Below are 21,070 nucleotides of genomic sequence, written 5' to 3' on the forward strand. Positions count from 1 at the left end.
TTTGTTTGTTTGTTTGGGTTTTTTTAAATGTTTAAGTCAGATTTTCCAAAACCTGACAGCTTCACTTTGTCATTCTTGAAATTAAACATGGAGAAATAATGGCTATACAATTTTTTATGTTTCCAATAAAACCAGCAAATAAGCCATAATCAGTATTTTTGTAAAATTTTCAATAAAACTTAAAAAAAATACTGATTGTACCTAAGATTCTGGGATAAAAATACAAGTAACTCCTTCCCCTCCCCACCTCCAAAATGATACTTAAAACTGAGTTTCCTGAAAATTTTCAACTAAAATAGTTAATTTTACAGATTACACACTATGTATGAGTAATCTTGCTCCCAAAGGACCTATTATGAAACTCTTTCTACTTCTCTTAGAGAGGTCGGGGACTACCAATCATCTGCCATCTTTGGCTTAACTGTTATTACATGCCAAGGTTAGTTTGGGGTGGACAAAGGTAGGGGAAGTGGCAGTATTGGAAACTGACAGGAAAATAAAAAACAGCAATAAAACAAAAAGATGGATTTTGCATAGTACTGCATTAAAAAAAAACACCCTACAAATGCCAAATGACTGAAAGTTATTGTTGTTTTAATCCTTGATTATGGTGCTACCTGCAGAGATGTTCCAGGATGAGGCTTGAGTTTTCCCATCTGTTGAATGACTTTTTTGTTCCCCTTCTAAAACAGAAGAAAATTCTTGGATTACATAGCATTTCCAAGGACAAGGGGAGAAAAAGGTTATAGAATTGTGCATGGGGATAGTCATGCGACCCTAGGTAATCATGCAGTTTTTGAAAGATGAAGTTTGTTTGTAGGGGGAATGCTATTAAAAATTTTAACTAGTTGGCTACCACTGTCATCCCCCAAAAGAAATGTCATCCTTTTGGGTGATCAGTATTGGGGAAAGGTTGGCATTATGGTAACTGCTGTCACACAGTCACCCACCTTGAAAGCAGAATCGGTTTCAGGAAAGGAAAATCATGTTACCTCATGACCAAGCTGAGGTCTTTGTGAGAAAGGGAACTTGATGAACATAAAAAAGTCAAGGGGAAACAGAGTGGTCTTTGTTCACACCTATAACAACTGAGCGTATCAGCTGTCATTCTGTTACTTACATTCATTGTCCCTGGGAAAAAAAGGGAAACAGATGGTTATTTTATAGGGCTGAGATAGTATTGTTTTTGGTAGGGAATGTGGTTCCCCCTGGGGAGCCGGGGAGAGGTTTTCCACGTTTAGCAACAACAACTTGGAAAAGGATCTCACTCTACTTCCTCTTTCCCCCTCTAGTCCCAGGAGGAATCCAGCCAGGGTGGAATTGTCCATGACCCAGATGTTTTCATGCTGGCTGCTCCCAAACAGGCAACAGGAGCAGATGACGTTAGGGTATGCACCTGTGGGAGGTTGGAGCCATTGATCAGGCAGGAAAGACAGGGAGGGCAGAGGATGGAATGGGGAGGGGCCCCAAAACAGAGGAGGCAGGAACTAACTCACCCAGCCTAGAGGCAGTCAGAGGAGTGGAACTCTGGGTCACTTCTCTCGGGAGGGGGAGTCAAGACCCTTCTCTGGATTATTCTTGTGACATGGGGCATAGAGCCTTAAGTCATGAAGAATCTTCACACTGTTGAATCTTTTTTTTTTTTTTGTGGGGCAAATGGGGGTTAAGTGACTTGCCCAGGGTCACACAGCTAGTAAATGTCAAGTGTCTGAGACTGAATTTGAACTCAGGTCCTCCTGAATCCAGGGCTGGTGCTTTATCCACTGTGCCACCTAGCCGCCCCCTACACTGTTGAATCTTAGTCCTAGAAGGGACCTCAGAGATAGAAAAGTTCCTTCCAGAACGAAGCTATGTGCTACATTTGGTTTCCATTGCTATAAACAGTGGCAGGTAGTATAGGGGATGGAATGATGGCCTAGAAGTCAGGGAAATCCAGGTTGTATCCCATGTCTGATACGTAGTAGCTCAGTGAGGAAAGGCACTTAACTGGGTTATTCTCCAAGCAAAACTCTCTAGGGTTTGCCTACTAAGCTGCAGACAGGTTGTATGGATTGTGGAATCTCCTAGGGGCTATTTCTTCATCTATAAAATGAAGGAGGTGAGGGGCAGCTAGATGACGCAGTGGATAGAGCACCAGCCCAGAGTCAGGAGGACCTGAGTTCAAATCCGACCTCAGACAATTAACACTTACTAGCTGTGTGACCCTGGGCAAGTCACTTAACCCCAATTGCCTCACTAAAAAAGAGAGAGAGAGAGAGAAGGACTCTAGGGGCAGCTAGGTGGCGCAGTGGATAAAGCACCGGCCCTGAATTCAGGAGGACCTGAGTTCAAATTCAACCTCAGACACTTGACACTTACTAGCTGTGTGACCGTGGGCAAGTCACTTAACCCCAACTGCCTCACACAAAACAAAACAAAACACACAAAAAAACAAAATGAAGGAGGTGGAATAAATGATGCAGAAGACTCCTTAAAGGTCTAAAAGTATATAATTCTGTGCCTTCAATGAATGAACAAAGATGTATCTATATATAAATTATTTTCACATATTTTCATATTATAAATGTAATACAGATAAATTATAGAATTCTATGCCTTCAATCAATAATTATATATTTACATATAAATTAAGTTTTATATTTGTATATATAAATTATATCTAGATAAATCTGTCTATATATGTTATATAATTCGATGCCTTTAATCAATCAATAAATACGATTATGTAGAAGTCATTTTATATTTGTATTTAGAATTATATGTATATTTTGTAAAGAAAAAGATATATTCTATCATTTTCTGCCTTTACTCAATCAACAAGCACTTAAAAGGGGGAATGGAAAAAAAAGGTCTCTGATCTCTGGGAGGAGATCTGGGGAAGACTGTGCAAAAAAAACCTGTCCATACAAGATATATAGAGTATAAATGTGAGGTAATTTCAGAGGGAAGGGATCAGCAGTATCCCTAGATTCCTGTGTTCCTTGGTTTCTCTAGCAAAAGAGTAGCAAGAATAATGAAGAGCCCATAGTCAAGATTGCTGTTGTCCTGTCTAAAAGGTCACTTCTTACAGGGTTCTTGAGTGATTGCCTCAGATTGATAGCAGATTGTTGAAACTGGTATTCAAGAAGTATCTTTGTATTCATTGGCCATAATCAGAAGAGTGGATGAGTTTCAAGTAGCAATCCAGATTCCAGAGAAATGAACCAGGTAGGAGGTAGTCCACCCTCAACAAAGCCACAGGCTTTGAGTGTGACTAGCAGATAAGAGAAGGTAAGCACTCAGCCAATTCTGAAGAATAAATCAAATGTGTCTGACTAAGCAGGAAATGCCTTGACAATTATTTGGACATAGGTTGAAGTACCATGCAAGCAGGGTCTAGGAAGAAGGGAGCCCATTTCAGGGGAGATCTGTTTATTTTATAGATGACAAAGAGCCAGGGGCCTGGCAATTGAACATACATTCAAGAAAACAGCAGCAGTAGCAGGGACTGATCCAGGAGGCCTCCTAAGGCTTCCACCCAATCCTCATTATTGGTTGCTTTCTTGGAATTTTGAGCACTGTCAGCAAAAACTCCACTTTGATTGCGTGGTGTCTGCCAACTGGCTTTTTTTTTTTTTTCGTGGGGCAGTGAGGGTTAAGTGACTTGCCCAGGGTCACACAACTAGTAAGTGTCAAGTGTCTGAGGCCGGATATAACTCAGGTCCTCCTGAATCCAGGGCCAGTGCTTTATCTACTGTGACACCTAGCTGCCCCCTGCCAACTGGCTTTTATCCAGGAACCGAATTCTTTTTTTTTTTGCAGGGCAATGAGGGTGAGGTGACTTGCCCGGGGTCACACAGCTAGTTAAGTGTGACAGAAACTGAATTCTGACAGGAATCTGGAGAGCTTTCCAAAGTTTGATACAAATGAGAGAGAGACCTGGATATAATCTTTAGTCGGTAGCAGCAGCCAATGAATTCTCATAACATTTTCATCTGCAAATTGAACAGAAGAATCCTGAAAATAAAAAACTGAGCCCTTATAGAAAAGGGTTGAGAATGGGATGGGGTTGGGGTGTGAAAGAGGGGAAAAGATAAGTTTTCCATTCTCTCTCTCTTTCAGAAAATATAAATATATGTATGTTAAAATTGATGAATGGGTTAAAAAAAAATCCAAAGCCTTATCATATAGGTTGCCTTGTATGAAGATGGAGTGCCAGGCCTGGAGTCAGAGTCCAAAACAAACCTTAGACTCTTACTAGCTGTGTGACCCTAGGTGTCATTTTTAAACCCTGTTTGCCTCAGTTTCTTTATCTGTAAAAGGAGCTAGAGGGGGCAGCTAGGTGGCATAGTGGATAAAGCACTGGCCTTGGATTCAGGAGGACCTGAGTTCAAATCGAGCCTCAGACACTTGACACTTACTAGCTGTGTGACCCTGGGCAAGTCACTTAACCCTCATTGCCCCACAAAAACAAACAAAAAGGAGCTAGAGAAAGGAAATGGCAAAGCACTTCGGTATCTTTGCCAAGAAAACCCCAAAATGGGTCACAGAGAGTCAGACACTACTGAGATGACTAAACAACAGTAAATTGAATAGTGTAATTAGGTTACAGTGTATTCTGTTTCATTTCTATAATTGTTCTGAAGTTAAATGCCCTCTTCCCAATGCCTTTGTCAGTACTTTCAGAGTAACAAGGGCTTATTATGAGCAGGGGTGTGTTGGAGCTGCTCATAAAGGTAAATGATCAGTGTGAGCATTTACACCTCAGAAATGGGCATCGTCCTATAAACCACAACTTAGTTTGTTGCTGCACTTAAGAAAATGTTAATAATGCAGATTAAATGTAAAAGTATGTGCATATGTACCCTTTTCTGCCTGATTATTTAATATTTACCAGTACACCCTGTGTGAAAGGCTGTTTCATCTGCACTGTAAAAATGAACACAGCTACAGGAAGGAAGAGGGAAAGATAGAGACAGAGACAGACCCAGAGAGATTGAGATTTGGAGGGCTAGGAATATCTGTACTGTCAATCACAATATGTTAAAAGTTATCCATTGAAATAGCTCCTAAGAGTAGACACCAAAGAAGAATGAGAGTTGGAAGAAGTCATTTCCATGGTTTGGGGTTTTGTTTTGTTTTTGGTGAGGCAATTGGAGTTAAGTGACTTGCCCAGGGTCACACAGCTAGTAAGTGTCAAGTGTCTGAGGCCAGATCTGAACTCAGGTACTCCTCACTCCAGGGCTAGTGCTCTATCCACTGCGCCACCTAGCTGCCCCGGTTTGTTGTTTTTTTTAAAAGACACTAAGGTATTTACATTTTTTGTTATTTTTCTTCAAGCTTACATTTTTTATAATCATTATGCCTATTGTGTTCTTGGTTCTGCTTGTTTCATTTTGCATCAGTTCATGTAAATCTTCCATGCTTCCCTGAATTCTTCATATTCATCATTTCTGATAGTGCAGTAATATTTCTTTACGTTTACATAGCACAATTTGTATAGCCATCATGAATTGGTGGGCATCTACTTTGTTACCAGTTTGGTGGTTTGTTTGTTTTGTTTTGTTTTGGGCTACCACAAAATATGTTGTTTTGAGTATATTGGTCTATTTGGGGCCTTTCTGTCTTTGACTTCCTTAGGGGTACATGCCTAACAGTAAGTACTTGAGGGTATATGCTTAGCAATGATGCTAATGTGGGTTTTTTTTTTTTTGGAAGTTTGAGTAAAATCCAGAGTAAAAAGAAAAAAAAAACATTTTCCTGTTAAATAGATGTTTTCACAATGTTTATTTGTTATTCTGTCACTTGAAAACTATAAGGAGTTTTGAAAATCAGGTTTGGCAAAGCCAATGTTTTATTTATTTATTTATTTATTTTTGGTGAGGCAATTGGGGTTAAGTGACTTGCCCAGGGTCACACAGCCAGTAAGTGTGAGATGTCTGAAGTCGGATTTGAACTCAGGTCTTCCTGAATCCAGGGCCGGTGCTCTATCCGCTGCGCCACCTAGCTGCCCCTAAAGCCAATGTTTTAAATGCAGACAATGAAGTTAGAAGAATAATTGTTCCTGTTGTATCAATTTTTTTAAAAAGTACAAGGTGGCCCAAAGATCACAACTGCACTAAGACTTTTAAAACACCCTGTATTTTCACTCTTTGTGTTTGAATGTTACTATTTATGAAGAAATCCAATTGTATAAAAATTTGTACTTCTAAAATGAACAAAATAGCAAGTAATTATTTTCATTACAAAGGTACTTTACAAAAGAATTCCCTGGAAGGCTCCTTTCAATAATAAACTCATTGAGTTTCAGATCTCTCCATATTACTTCTATAATTGTCCCAGAGTGCACTTAAAGTAGAATCCAGTTTATAAAAATTTGATCTACATACAGTCTTTCAAGAGCACAACAATTACTTGCACAATATATACATAAGTACCATATGACTTAAAAAGCAAAACAAACAAAACTGTTGTTTGAACAAACTATATTAGGGTGTTGGAGGTAGGGCTTCCAAAATTCCTTGTTCAAGAGTCAGTGAAGGGGAAGCCTTTGTTACTATAAGTTTTTTTCAACTATCAGTTTCTTGTGATTTCCCCCCCTTTAAATACACTAACAACAACAAATAGAAAATCCAGACCAGGTCTCTGATCAATAGGTCATATTGCCACCTGAAAATCCCATCTTTTCATTTTCTTTTCCAAGGAGTCAAAAGAATGAAGGGGACTGTATTTCCTAGGGCTTCTTCTTCCTCTGCATGTGCTCTGAAGTAAGGTGAGTAATTTTCATTACATAGTTAAGATCTTTACCCAAAATACTGTTTTTCAGGTACAGAAACATAACATCTCGAAAATTAAAAACATATAGTTTCCGGGGGAAAACTTGAAGCCTTTAATCATTCTCTGGGCCCCCTAGGCAATGACTGTAAATAGCTGTGTACAGTAAGAATGCACTCACAGCAGAAAATCGATGCCCCTTAATGAAAATTGATTCTTATCTCTTGGCTTTTCTTGTTGACTAAAGTTATGGTTGTTCTCATTAGACCTACTTGTTAGTCAGTTTCCTTTCTGGTTTATCAGCGGCCCCCAAGTGGGTGTTTGTCCTTAAGATTGTAGCTGGGGGCAGCTAGGTGGCCCAGTGGATAAAGCACCGGCCCTGGATTCAGAAGGACCTGAGTTGGGGCAGCTAGGTGTCGCAGTGGATAGAGCACTGGTCCTGGAGTCAGGAGTACCTGAGTTCAAATCCAGCCTAAGACACTTAATACTTACTAGCTGTGTGACTCTGGGCAAGTCACTTAACCCCAATTGCCTCACTTAAAAAAAAAAAAAAAGAAGGACCTGAGTTCAAATTTGGCCTCAGACACTTGACACTTAACTAGCTGTGTGACCCTGGGCAAGTCACTTAACCCTCATTGCCCCGCCAAAAAAAAAAAAAAAAGATTATATCTGGAGGATCCCTGGCGCATTGCTTCAATAAGCCCAACACAGTGAGCTGTTTCACACTTAAGCTCAATAACACTTATGCTGACCTTGCCTGTGCCTAGGGAGACTCTTTGCCAAGCCTTGGGGGAGCTGCCAACCTGGTTCTCCAATAGCAACCAGCAAGGCTCCCAGAAAGAAGCAGGCTGTTGGATATCTGTTCTGATTTCCTAGTGGGCCGAAGCCTTGTGGAGAGCCAAAGATGCTCTCCCACGCGCTTCCCTGGTTTCAGAAGGTTGGGGGGTGGGGTGGGCGTTTGGCATCTGGGCTAACATCAGTTGCTTCCTTTTTCTCTTCGGGGGCAGCCTGATGATGGACGAGAGACAGGCACCTTTAGGCATGACTGTCCACCTCCTGGCCAACTCTGGATATGCCCTGCCTTTGCAGCAAACTCTTGACCGCCTCTTGGAGTGGATTTGCCCAGAAGTTCATCTGTTTCTGGTGTCAGAGAGAGTGACTCCAGTGAAATGCTATGAAAAATACCATTCCAAGAGGTCTGGGTTCCCAGGGACTTCTGTCTTGCTCTTCTTGAATGAAGACCATGGGGAAGAGCGGCTCTTTCACATCTATGACTCATTCCAGCAACCGCCATGGCAGTCCCATCCCACACAGAATGCGGGGGGAAGGCTGTGCCCCTACACTCTTACCAAGCAGGATTTCTACAGCTTAGATCCTCACATGCCTGTGTGGGGGGTGCGACAGGTGCATTGTGGCAGCGAGATCCTTCGGGTGACCTTATATTGCAGCTTTGATAACTATGAAGATGCAGTCAGACTTTATGAAATGATCTTACAAAAGGAAGCCACCACCCAGAAGGACAACTTCTCTTTCTTTGTAGTGTATTCAAAGAAAAACTTTTCAATCCAGCTGTCCTTGAAGCAACTTCCCCTGGGGATGTCTGTGGAAGTCAGAGAATCTTCGGTGCTACAGTTCAAGGTTCAAGAAATTGGCCAGTTAGTGCCACTTCTGCCACATCCCTGTGTTCCTATCAGCAGCACCAGATGGCAAACTCAGGACTATGATGGAAACAAAATTCTCCTACAGGTATATTCTTAGGATTTTTTTCCCCTCTAGACATAAACTTATGATCATATGTGAGAGAAACTATTCTTTCTCTCATATTAATAACTAATTATTGAATCAGAACCAAGGCTTTTCCCCTTTTCTACTTCCTCATCCAGAAATCAACCAATGCAAAGGTTTCTCAAAGATTTACCCAAGCCAAGATCTAATCAGTCAAAGAAATTCTAAGTTTGGGTTAATGAGAGGATTCCTGCTCATTGTGTTTACTCAGACAGGCGTGGGAAAATGTTGATTCTCCTTTTTGTCAGACAGGTGATATTAGAAATGGACAAGTTAGAGGCACCTAGGTGGCGCAGTGGATAGAGCACTGGCCCTGGACTCAGGAGGACCTGAATTCAAATCTGGCCTCAGACACTAGGACTAGCTGTGTGACCCTGGGCAAGTCACTTAACCCCAATTGCCTCACTAAAAAAAAAAAGAAAAAAGAAAAGAAATAGATAAGTGTCTTTGACCAAGATTTGGGTGATGTAAGTCACCTACCCATAGACACTCATTGTAATATAGTCCAGCCTCTCACTGTAATCTTCATTCTCTTATTAATTGTTTACCAGTTAGAGTTGATTGCCACCCTCAGGAACCCCCACCCATCCAAAGAAGCCCAATGCCATGAGGACTCTTTGGTCTAAGAGAGATGGCCAAATGACCATCTTTTTATTAATAAACACACTAGCCATTTAACCAAATGATTAAATTACTCAGCAACGATGTCTTTTGAACTTTTTACACGCTACATATGAAATCATAGACCATTAGATTTTCAGATGAGGACACTGGGTCTTAGAGAAATAAATTTTAGTGACAGGACCCAGGACTTTAAATTCAGTTCATAGGATTATATATTTATAGATGGAAATGACCTGAGATGTCATCTAGTTCAACCACTTTCATTTTACAGATAAGGATATTGAGTCCTAGAGGGTCAGGAGATCATATAGATAGATAGCTGGAATGGGCCATATAGTCCAATATTCTTGTTTTACAGCTAAGGAAAGGGAGGCTCAGAAAGATGAAGTCACTCTACCGAGGTCGTATAGGTAGGACTTGCCAGAGCTGGGTTAGAAATCCAGGTCCTTGGGGCAGCTAGGTGATGCAGTGGATAGAGTGCCGGCCCTGGATTCAGGAGTACCTAAGTTCAAATCTGGCCTCAGACACTTAACACTTACTAGCTGTGTGACCCTGGGCAAGTCACTTAACCCCAATTGCCTTGCAAAAAAAAAAAAATCCAGGTCCTTGGATGCTGTATATAATGTTCTTTCCATACAGCCTTCCTGTCTAATATTCTTTCCATTATATGGCTGGCCCACATGTGTAGGTATATACATTTTTTCAACTAACTGCATTTACCAACACAAAATGCAGTTCTGAACCAATACGAGGAAGTTAAGGTCATGAAGTATTTGGGGATGCCAGTGCCAAAGATACGAGAGACTGGAAGTGGTTAGTTAAGTTCTGAATCTGAGTCACTCTCTTGTTTTATTACAAATTAAATTATCTGGTTAAATAGTCTTCAACAGAAGAGTTTTCGAAAAGGAGGTCTTATCTGTGCATTCATTCCTTCATCCATCCATCCAACACATATTACAAGAAAATGGTACCAAGCACTGGGGGAGAAACAAAATAAGAGATGGCCCCTGTCCTCAAGGAACCTGTTTGGGGAGTGTGGGGGAGGGGGTGGGGAATATGACACATGCAGAAATGGATCTGTCAAAACCATGCAAGGGAAGTACAAAAGAGAAAGGAGTGTGAAATTCTGTGTGGTCTGGGGGGCAGCTGGGTGGCACAGTGGATAAAGCACCGGCCCTGGAATCAAGAAGACCTGAGTTCAAATCTGACCTCAGACAATTGACACTTACTAGCTGTGTGACCCTGGGCAAGTCACTTAACCCTCATTGCCCCACAAAAAAGAAAAAAAAGAAAGAAAAGAAAAGAAAAAAAGAAATTCTATAGGGTCTGAATGGAGAAATCGCACATCCAACTTGAGAGGTTGAAGAAAATGTCATGGAGGAAGCAGACAGCTTTTAATAACCAGTACCATTAATCGTTAACTACAGTATAACTGTACACATGTCCTTGTGTAGGCATTGAGATGCCTATAATGTTTCTAGCAATTCAATTCAATTTAACCCACCCATTAATAAATACTAAGCACCTACTGTGTAGAAAAATACTGTTTTAGGTACTAGAGACACAAGGAGGAAGAAATAAAACAGGCCCTGCTGTCAAGGGGCTCATGTCCTACTGGGGCATACAACATGATTGGTAGATTTGGAGCTGAAAAGGGCGTAAGAGGCTGGGCCTTAACCCACCACCCCTTATTTTACAGATGAGGTAACTGAGGCCCAGAAAAGGGAAATACCTCACCTAAGGTCACAAAACTAGTCAGTGCCTGAGGTAGAATTGGAATACAGGTCTTCCTAGTTGCAAATCCAGAGCATTATCCACTATGGCACATTGTCTCTCATGTACACAGATACATAGATAAATAGATTATCTAATTCAACTCTATTATTTTTTTTTTTTGCGGGGCAATGGGGGTTAAGTGACTTGCCCAGGGTCACACAGCTAGTAAATGTCAAGTGTCTGAGGCTGAATTTGAACTCAGGTCCTCCTGAATCCAGGGCTGGTGCTTTATCCACTGTGCTACCTAGCCGCCCCCTATTAAATTCAAGGAAACATTTATTAAGCACCTACTATGTGCTAGACATTGTGCTAAGTGCCGAGGATACAAAAAGAGGTAAAAGACACTCCCTACCCTCAAGGAGCTTACAATCTAATGGGAGAGACAATATGCAAACAAATATATACAAGCTATATACAGGATAAACAGAAAATGACAGAGAGAAGGCACTGGAACTGGGGAAAGAGGTAGGATTTTAGTTGGGACTTAAAGGAAGCCAGGAAGGTCAGTAGACAGTGAAAGAGAGAGCACATTCCAGGTTGGGGGACAACCAGAGAGAATGCCCAGAGCCAAGAAATGGAGTGTCTTGTTTCTGGAACAGCCAGGAAGCCAGTGTCACTGGATCAAAGAAGACATGTTGGGGAGTAAAGTGTAAGAAGACGGATAAGGCGGGGGCAGCGAGGTGGCGCAGTGGATAAAGCACTGGTCCTGGATTTAGAAGGATCTGAGTTCAAATCTGAACTCAGACATTTGACACTTACTAGCTGTGTGACCCTGGGCAAGTCAGTTAACCCTCATGGCCCGGCCAAACAAAACAAAAAAACAAAAAGACAAAAACAAACAAACCAAAAAAAGAAGACAGACAAAGGTAAGAAGGAGCTGGGTTATAAAAGACTCTGAATGTCAAAGAGAGTGTTTTGTGTTTGCTCCTGGAGGCTATAATAGGAAGCCACTGGAATTTATTCAGTAGTTTGTTGAATTTACTGATTTGAAGGGGGAGAGAATACTAACATCAGGAGGAATCAGGAAAGACTTCCCATAAGAAATGGCGCCTGAGGTGAGCCTTGAATGAAACCTAGAGTTCTGAGTTGGCGATGAGAGATGGCGCTCTAGGCTTGGGATGCCTTTGGAAATGTAAGGAATGTGGAGATAGAAAGCTGGTTGGGGGAAATTAGCAGACCAGTTGGGTCATAGGTTAAAGAGCATAAAAGGAAAGATGTAAATGAAGGTTTGGGAAGTGCTGTAGAGTCAGATACTGGAGGACCAGGAAGGCCAGGTTGAGAAATGGATCTTTTGTCCCAGAGGTAAAAGGGAGCCAAAGACTTTTTTGAGCAGGGAAGTGATATACGGTCATGTCTCTGACTTACAGAGATGGTTTTGGCAGCTAGAGGGGAAGGTTGGGCAGGAAAGAAAAGAACAAAAGCATTAAGCACAAATCTGACCGTGTCAGCTCCTCCACCCAGAAACCTCCAGTCGCTCCCCAGAACCTTTTGTTGTTGTTCAGTCCTGTCTGACCTGGTTTGGGGTTTTCTTGGCAGAGATCCTGGAGTGGTCTGCCATTGCCTTCTCCAGCTCCTTTTACAGATGAGGAAACAGAGGCAAACAGGGTGAAGTGACTTGCCCAGGGTCACACAGCTAGGAAGTGTCAGAGGTGGGATCGCTCTATACACTGCATCACTTCTAACCTCTGTTTGGCATTGACAGCTCTTTGCTCCCTGACCTCATCCTACCTATCCAGCCTTTTACACAGAGGATGCCTCTCTACCTTCCAGGCTTACCAGCCTGCTAGCAGCTCCTCACAAGTGCTCCTGCCTCAGGGGCAGCTAGGTGGCAGCAGTGGATAAAGCACCAGCCCTAGATTCAGGAGGACCTGAGTTCAAATATGACCTCACTAGCTGTGTGACCCTGGGCAAGTCACTTAACCCTCATTGCCCCGCAAAAAAAAAAAAAAAAAAAGATTTGGTTCAAGGGCCTCCCTCTGATGGAGGCCCTTCCTCACCCCTCCAACTGTAGTGCCTTCCCCTTCAAGTCAGTCTCTTATCTGCTTACCGGTGCTTATAGACCCTGGAGGGAAGAAACTGTTTTGCTCTTGTCTTTGTGTTCCCAGCCCCTAGCACGGAGCGACCCAGAGCAGGCATTTAATAAATGATACTTTGCTTAATCCAGGAAGTAGCAGGGGCTGCATCTTCGATGACCCAGCTAAAGCATAATCGCTTATTTTACACTTAGGCCACAGATATTGATATTTTATTTTGGAAACCTGGACCAAACTGCAGGCATGTGGCCCAGCCTTTTGATAGAGGGAGAAAGATCTATAAGAATCTGCAAAGTAGGCAACTCACCTTAGATTGTCTGAAATGAGCCTGGGTAGTAGGGGAAAGAGGAAGAAAGGATTGAATGGAAGAATGAGGCTAACAGAGTTACAGTAAATCCTATCAGTAATCAGAAAGCATTCTTGTAGCTCTCAATTTTGGGGGGTGGGGTGGGGTGTGTGCATTGAGGGTTAAGTGACTTGCCCAGGGTCACACAGCTAGTAAATGTCAAGTGTCTGAAACTGAATTTGAACTCAGGTCTTCCTGAATCCAGGGCCAGTGCTTTATCCACTGCGCCACCTAGCTGCCCCCAGCTCTCGTTTGTTTTTTTTTAGCCTTTTCTTCCCTTGTACCCCACAAACTTTTTACTGCAGTCTTTTACCTGTCTTTTTTTTGTTCCTGAACACTGATATGCTTAAAAAGTGGTTTCTTCATAGGAAAAGTCAAGCGAAGAAACACAGACAATTCACAGAATGGGTAACCAGCCTCAAACTAATGGATAATTGGTTGTTCTAGCCCCTGGTCCCTTCCTTCTCAGGACCCTTCACCTATATATGATGTGTCCTAGCCCTCTGAACATAGGCTGCTCCCCCATCAAGAAATCAAGCACCTGCCACATGTTAGTAATGTGCTAGGGACTAGAGAGATAAAGACAAAAATGAAATAGCCAAAGCCCTGAGGAGCTTATAGTTACACATGTATGTGCATTTAAAATGCATTCAAACTGAAAACAGATGGAAACACATTAAAATTTTTTTTTCTTTTCCTCTTTGACAATTCCTTAATCTGAAGTTTGGGGTTTTTTGACTGTTTTCTCTCACAACTAGCTAATATGGGAATTTTTCCATGACTACTCATGTATAACTTATTTTGAATTGCTTGAGTTCTTGTGGGTGGGGGGTGGGGATGGAGGGGGGAAGAGAAGTTGGAACACAAAGTTTTTAAAAATTGATGTTAAAATTTTGTTTTTACATATACTTTGGAAAATAAAATTCTATTCAAAATTTAAAAAATAAAATGCATTCAAAGTAAAGACAAGGTAATTTCAGGGGAAGGATCTAGGGTTGGGAGGATCAGGAAAGGTTTCATATAAGTGATGGATATTGAACTGAGTTTGGAAGGCAACTGGAGTTATCACTGAAATCAGATTTTGGGAAAGGAAAAAGTATAGATATACAGTAAAATATAACATTGCTTATAGGCTGATTAAAAAAAAAACAACTCTGTTTTTATAGAAGCCAGGGTTGGTTTTTGGTTTTGTTTTGGTTTGTTTTTTTGTCAGGGAAGGGGAGCATGACCTATATTTGGACAGATGTATTTCACTTTCCATTGATATATTGGAGTCATAGGAGCAGCTAGGCGGTGCAGTGGATAGAGCACTGGCCTTGGAGTCAGGAGGACCTGAGTTCAAATTTGGCCTCAGACACTTAACACTTTCTAGCTGTGTGATCCTGGGCAAGTCACTTAACCCCAATTGCCCCACAAAAAAAAAAGACATATTGGTGTCATGGTTTTATTTAAGTAGTGGGAGATGCAGAATGGTGGCAAGTATAGAAGCAATGTGTTTAATCAATCAGTCAACAAGCATTTATTAAGTGCTTTCTATAGTCAGGAAGACCTGAGTTCAAATGTAGCCTCAGACACTAGCTTGTGAACCAGGACAATCACTTAACCCTCATTGCCAAGCTCCCCCCCCACCCCCCAAAAAAATTTGAGAGCTACAAGAATCTTTTCTGATTACTGATGGGATTTACTGTAACTCTGTTGTTAGCCTCATTCCTTTCTTCCTCTTCCCCCTACCCCCAGGCTCATTTCAAACAATTTAGGGTGGGCTGCCTACTTTGCCTACTTAACCCTGTTTGCCTCAGTTTCCTCAACTGTAAAATGATCTGGAGAAGGAAATGGCAAACTACTCCAGTGTCTTTACCAAGAAAACTCCAAATGGGGTCACAAAAACTTGGATTCGACTGGAACAAATGAACAAATGTATTGGGAACTGGGCTAAAGGCTGGAAAGAATGAGAAAGTAAAGAAGAATGACCTCAACCCCTGCTTCCATCTGGCATCTGAACAAGGGGTGTCTGTGTGATTATCCCCCCAGTAAATCAAAACAAAAGCAGGCTTTGTCAATCTGCACATCAATGGGGCAAACCAAGACTAGATCATGGGTGCCAGATTAGAAACTCGGCAAGTTGGTAACGAGAACTGCTCAGTCAACTAAAGGAGGTGAAGGTGAGTAGTTTCAGTGAAGAAGTTTGGAGCTCAGCACTGGCTACTCAATTCAGCGGCTGCTCTGGTCTTAGTAGGTCCTTAATAAAGTCTTCTTAAGCTAAACTGGGTGCATACATCAGTGAATATTCTGTGAGCTCCCAGTAGCTTTCCTTCCCCAAAGAGGAGAGCCTCTATCATATCCAGCCATCTGTCTTCTGTGTCAGTGGCTGAGAAGAAAGCTACATTCTTCAAATGGATTGGGTGGGGTTGTACAATCATAGCGGGGCAGGTTTGGGTTTATGGAAGGATGCTTTTTTTCAGTTGTTTATGTCAGAGTCATCTTCCTTCAAGATCAAACTCCCTAGATGCTGAGGGCTCCTGGAACTCTTTGCTCATTATCTACTCCCTTTTAATTTGATTGTTAGCTAATACAACCATAATGAACATATATAAGATAAATTGGCAGGTTCTATGGATAAACGCCAGGACGAGCAGTTAGAATAAACCAAAGTATGCATAGAAGAAAAGCATGGTGGAGGCAACCTAATTTTGAAGGCAAAAAAATGTCAATTTTCAGGATATCTGAAAAAGGGAAATCTTCCAAATAGTTAGAAAAAAAATCCCAATTGATATTAGTAACTTCTTTAAAAAAGTGATATACAGGGGCAGCTAGATGGCACAGTGGATAGAGCACCAGCCCTGAATTCAGAAGGACCTGAGTTCAAATCCGGCCTCAGATGCTTGACATTTACTAGCTGTGTGACCCTGGGCAAGTCACTTAACCCCAATTGCCTCACCAAAAAAAAAAAAAAAAAAGGTGCTATACATAACTACTGCTCTGTATACCTACTTTCTTATTTCTGTTAAGTCTTTATGAGGATGATTTACACACACACTGAGTACATCTTTAATAAAAAAATATGAGAAGGGAAGCTGACATTTTGGATGTGAGCAATGTATAACATATTGTTCAGAAGTGTTTTGGTTTTGGTTTTTGTGTTTTTGTGTTTTTTTACAGAAGACCTATCTCCAGTCACAAAACTGACTCAAAGACACAGAGAAGACAAAATCCCACTGCTTATTGTTTGTTGGTTATAAAAAAAGCATTTTGATTTGTCAGTGAGATGTACTTTCAAAGGCTTTCCCATATGTCTAATGCATATCTTGAAGTCATACAAAAGTCATTGATAGATCTACCCGCCCACTTTAGTTCAATAAGCATTTACTAAGCATCTACTAAGTGTTAGGGAATTGAAAAACAAAAATGAAAAACAGTCCCTGCTTTCTAGGACTTTATCAACTGGAGGAAGAAGGGTCGATAACATATATGCAGGTAAGTAAATACAAAGTAAATACAAAATAGGGCAGCTAGATGGTTCAGTGGATAAAATGCTGAGCTTGAAGTCAGGAAGGATCATCTTCCTGAGCTCAAATCTGGCCTCAGACACTTAATTAATAGCTGTGTGACCCTGGGCAAATCATCTAACCCTGTTTGCCTCAGTTTCCTCATCTGTAAAATGAGCTAGAGAAGGAAATGGCAAACCGCTCCAGTGTCTATGCCAAGAAAACCCTGAACAGGGTCTTGGAGAGTTGGACACATGGATTGAATTCCTATCTCTATATAGAAGACTACCAGGTTTCCAAGGCTAGCCCTAATCTCTCCCCTCCTCCTCTCTGCCTTTTCTAATCCTTAGCTTCTATGAGAAAATACTTCCCCTGGCTTCTTTGCAGAGGGAGGTGAAAAATCATGGGTGTGGAAAACTGCATATGATGTCAGTGTGTGTGTGTGTTAGGCTTGTGATACTTTATTAATGGAACTCAATTGTTTTTCTTTTCTTTTTTCTTTTCTTTTTTTTTTTTTTGTGAGACGATTGGGGTTAAGTGACTTGCCCAGGGTCACACAGCTAGTAAGTGTTAAGTGTCAGAGGCCGGATTTGAACTCAGGTCCTCCTGAATCCAGGGCCGGTACTCTATCCACTGTGCCACCTAGCTACCCCCAACAATTATTTTTTAAAAATGAATCCTGGGGGCGGCTAGGTGGCGCAGTAGATAAAGCACTGGATCTGGATTCAGGAGGACCTGAGTTCAAATCCAGCCTCAGACACTTGACACTTACTAGCTGTGTGACCCTGGGCAAGTCACTTAACCCCCATTGCCCTGCAAAAAACAAAACAAAACAAAATGAATCCTTAGCCAGATCCTGAGGATGAAATGTCTACCTTCTTGCTAGGTTGGACTGTGAGCTATACCAATTGAGGCAGTTGCCTGGACTCCCCCTTTTCTCAGCTCTGCAGACCACCCCACCTTCATTTACCAGCCACACTGGCCCATTGAAGTGGCCCTAGATAGACATTTTACCTCCCATCTTCAAGCCTTTGCACAGACTGTTCCCAATGCCTAGGATGTAGATTCTTTCTTAGAAACCTTTGCTTCCTTCAAGGCTCAATTTAGGTGCTGCCAACTGTGGGAATCCTGTAGTTCTGTGTTCTTTTAGCTCTAAATCTGTACTATGAGCCTTGAATTATCTGAAATATTATTATTTTTACATGTTGCACCCCCTAGAAGGCTACCAGGTTTCCAAGGCTAGCACTAATCTCTTCCCTCCTCCTCTCTGAAGGCAATGACCTTTCCTTCCTTCCTTCCTTCCTTCCTTCCTTCCTTCCTTCCTTCCTTCCTTCCTTCCTTCCTTCCTTCCTTCCTTCCTTCCTTCCTTCCTTCCTTCCTTCCTTCCTTCCTTCCTTCCTTCCTTCCTTCCTTCCAAGAGAAAAGACTATATTTGGACTCTTCTCAGAGCCCTAAAGGCAGAGAGTGAGTCTGGTTTCAGGCCAACAGCTTTATGCCTCCTCCCCCCACCCCCCCCAACCTCCCAGCAGGGAGCACAGGAGGCTTCAAGCTGAGGCTCCTGGGCCTTAGGCTCGAGGGCCTGAAGAAGGGCCTGGGTTTTGTGGGAGTTGGGCTGGTCTGGGAGTTCACTTTGAGGCACACAAGGTGATCCCCACATGACACAGAGTTCAAGCCCTGACTTGAGTTTTGTTTTGAAAAGTTATGTTTACACAAGCGCACTGTTTAGTGGGGAATGGGGACATTCTTACTCCAGCTTAGGGTTGGGGCCTAAGGCTGCAATCTGATTGGTGGATAAATGGAGCAATCTGATTGGTCAAACCCCAAGACAGGTTTTCTTTCTTGAAGAGTTATGTATGTTAACACAGTATTATTGGGGGGAGGGGGGGACGGGGGCACACTCTTGCCCAGAATAGGTTATGGCCTGGTATCATAGTTTGTAAAATCTGATTGGTTAACTGGTACCACCTGATGGGTTCTTAGGCTGTTACTGTTATTCTGTATAAATAGCAACTGTAATAACTGAAATGTAAATGAGGGGTATCAAAAGGCCTTAATGTGATTGGTTGGAGGGGACCCCTTGAGGGGTATAGATAGGGGTGAGGGACCTCACTTCAGAGCAGTCTCCGGCACATTCAGAAGAGTGCCCATCTTCACGAAGATGAATAAAGCCTTCACTCACCAACTGCTGCCTGCTCAGAGTTTTTGAACAGCGATGTGCTAGCAACACTAGGGCTGCCAACACTTGAGCTGCTGACACTAGAGCTGTGTGACACGAACAGTGGTTAGCTGTGTTTCTAACACTTCCCTCCTTCCTTCCTTCCTTCCTTCCTTCCTTCCTTCCTTCCTTCCTTCCTTCCTTCCTTCCTTCCTTCCTTCCTTCCTTCCTTCCTGCCTTTCTTCCTTTGCGTAGTAGTTTCTTAATTACTGCTTGGTGAAAGCTTGGCCCAAAAGAAAAAAAATAACATGAAACAACACCACCTCCTCCCACATTCTTTGCAGAATTGGGGTGGGGGTCTGTGGGTGTATATAATGATATTGCATATAATGTAAAACTTTTTTGATATATCAGTTAATTTAATGGAACTTTTTTTTCCTTTCAAAAAAATCATTAGGGGGCAGCTAGGTGGGGTAGTGGATAAAGCACTGGCCCTAGATTCAGGAGGACCTGAGTTCAAATCTGACCTCAGAAACTTGACACTTATGAGCTGTGTGACCCTAGGCAAGTCACTTAACCCTCATTGCCCCAGCCCCCCCCCCCAAAAAAAAAGAATCATTATTAGGGACCACTCTCTGGGGAAGGGAGGAAAGAAGGATACTGTGGAAAATGTAGGTGATGTTAAAACAAAATGCATCATTAAAATAGGGATGAGGTGTAGGAGGAATAAACTGGGGGAGGGAGAAGGGGAGAGATGGTCTGGGGAAAGGTAGTTCACATGAAGGAAACAAGAAAAAAGCTTATGGAGGAGAGTAGAAGAGGGGGAATGAGTTGGGGAGTGAGTGAACTTTAATATCATCAGAATTGGCTCAGAGAAGGACTAACACGTATCAATAAAAATTTATCCTACAAAAGAATTCTCAGCTTCCTTCCAGGTTTAGCCCACGTGCCAGCTCCTTCCTGATCATTCCCAGCTCAAAATCTCAGGTGCTCATCTATGTGTTTACTTGTCATGTCTCTGCATGGAAAATGTGAATTTCTTGAAGGCAGGGACGCCTTCTGCCTTTATAGTCTCACTACCTGGCATATAACAAATGCTTAAGAAAAGCTGATTGTTGAACTGAAAGAGGACCTAAGTAGATACTAATTATGCCCTTAAAAATGAAGTTCTAGGCTACTGTTACCACATCCTATTACTGTCAATAATAGTTTTTTTAAATCTCTCTCAATGTCCTTCCCACCCTTCTTTAACAGGTCCAAACAAACACAGGACCAGGTGAAAACAAGGGTGAGCTTTCCTCTAAGCACAGCCCTACGGGAGCTGACACCCCTCTCCAAGACTCCAGCCAAGGCCTGATCTCTGCTAAAAGGACCCCAGAACAGAGAAGTAGGAGAAACCTAACCCGGAGGTCAAAGCCCATGTTCCCAGAGCCTCCTGATCTGGCAGGGGGCACTTTGCCATCCAGAAGCTCCGGGAGGACTCCCTGCACTAGCTCTTGTTCATCCCACTCTAACAGCCCCTCCTCAATCTCCCAGTGGGACAGGCCCTCTCCACATCTGGAATCAGCAGCTGGAATCAAAACACACGGTCAAGGAAACAGTTTTCAGAAGCCTGAGGCGGAGACGAATGTTGATACAGGGTTCACAGTAATCAATTCAGAACAGAAGCAATCTTCTCTGACAACATTTCCAAGGGATTTGCAAAGCAGCCTGCCTGCATCGTGGAGGCCAAGTTCTCTGTTAGCTATATCTGGCTCAAGAAATAAGCCATCTGAGGAGACGACCCACCCCTTACCATTTGCTGGCCAAAGGGACAGTGGTGCTGGGCAGACAACCTTGGCGTTTCACCTGCCACAAATACCCCACGGAAACGACGAAGAATTCTTTATATGATGGGAAACAAATGTCAGTTTCAGACACTGAATCAAATCCACTGTTCTGGAGACTGAGCCTAACCCCCAAACCAGCCAGCTTCTCTCGCATATCTGGGGGTGTCTGAGTATCCCTCATGCCTACTCCTGTGTTTTCTTTTTTGTTTGTTTGTTTGTGGCAGGGCACTGCGGGTTAAGTGACTTGCCCAGGGTCACACAGCTAGTTAAGTGTCAAGTGTCTG

At 42.3% G+C, this 21,070-nt stretch overlaps 1 protein-coding gene across 1 annotated transcript; it reads left to right on the plus strand.

Annotated features, from left to right (window-relative positions):
* The first annotated feature begins 7,767 nt into the window (after positions 1 to 7,767).
* Positions 7,768 to 20,850, plus strand: FAM124B (family with sequence similarity 124 member B). The gene is made up of 2 exons (XM_043990420.1): positions 7,768 to 8,499; positions 20,212 to 20,850. Exons 1-2 carry the CDS (start codon positions 7,768 to 7,770, stop codon positions 20,848 to 20,850), a joined length of 1,371 nt encoding a protein of 456 aa, XP_043846355.1.
* Positions 20,851 to 21,070: the final 220 nt, after the last annotated feature.

The sequence above is a fragment of the Dromiciops gliroides genome, chromosome 3, assembly GCF_019393635.1.
Source record: "Dromiciops gliroides isolate mDroGli1 chromosome 3, mDroGli1.pri, whole genome shotgun sequence".
NCBI classification, from domain to species: domain Eukaryota; kingdom Metazoa; phylum Chordata; class Mammalia; order Microbiotheria; family Microbiotheriidae; genus Dromiciops; species Dromiciops gliroides.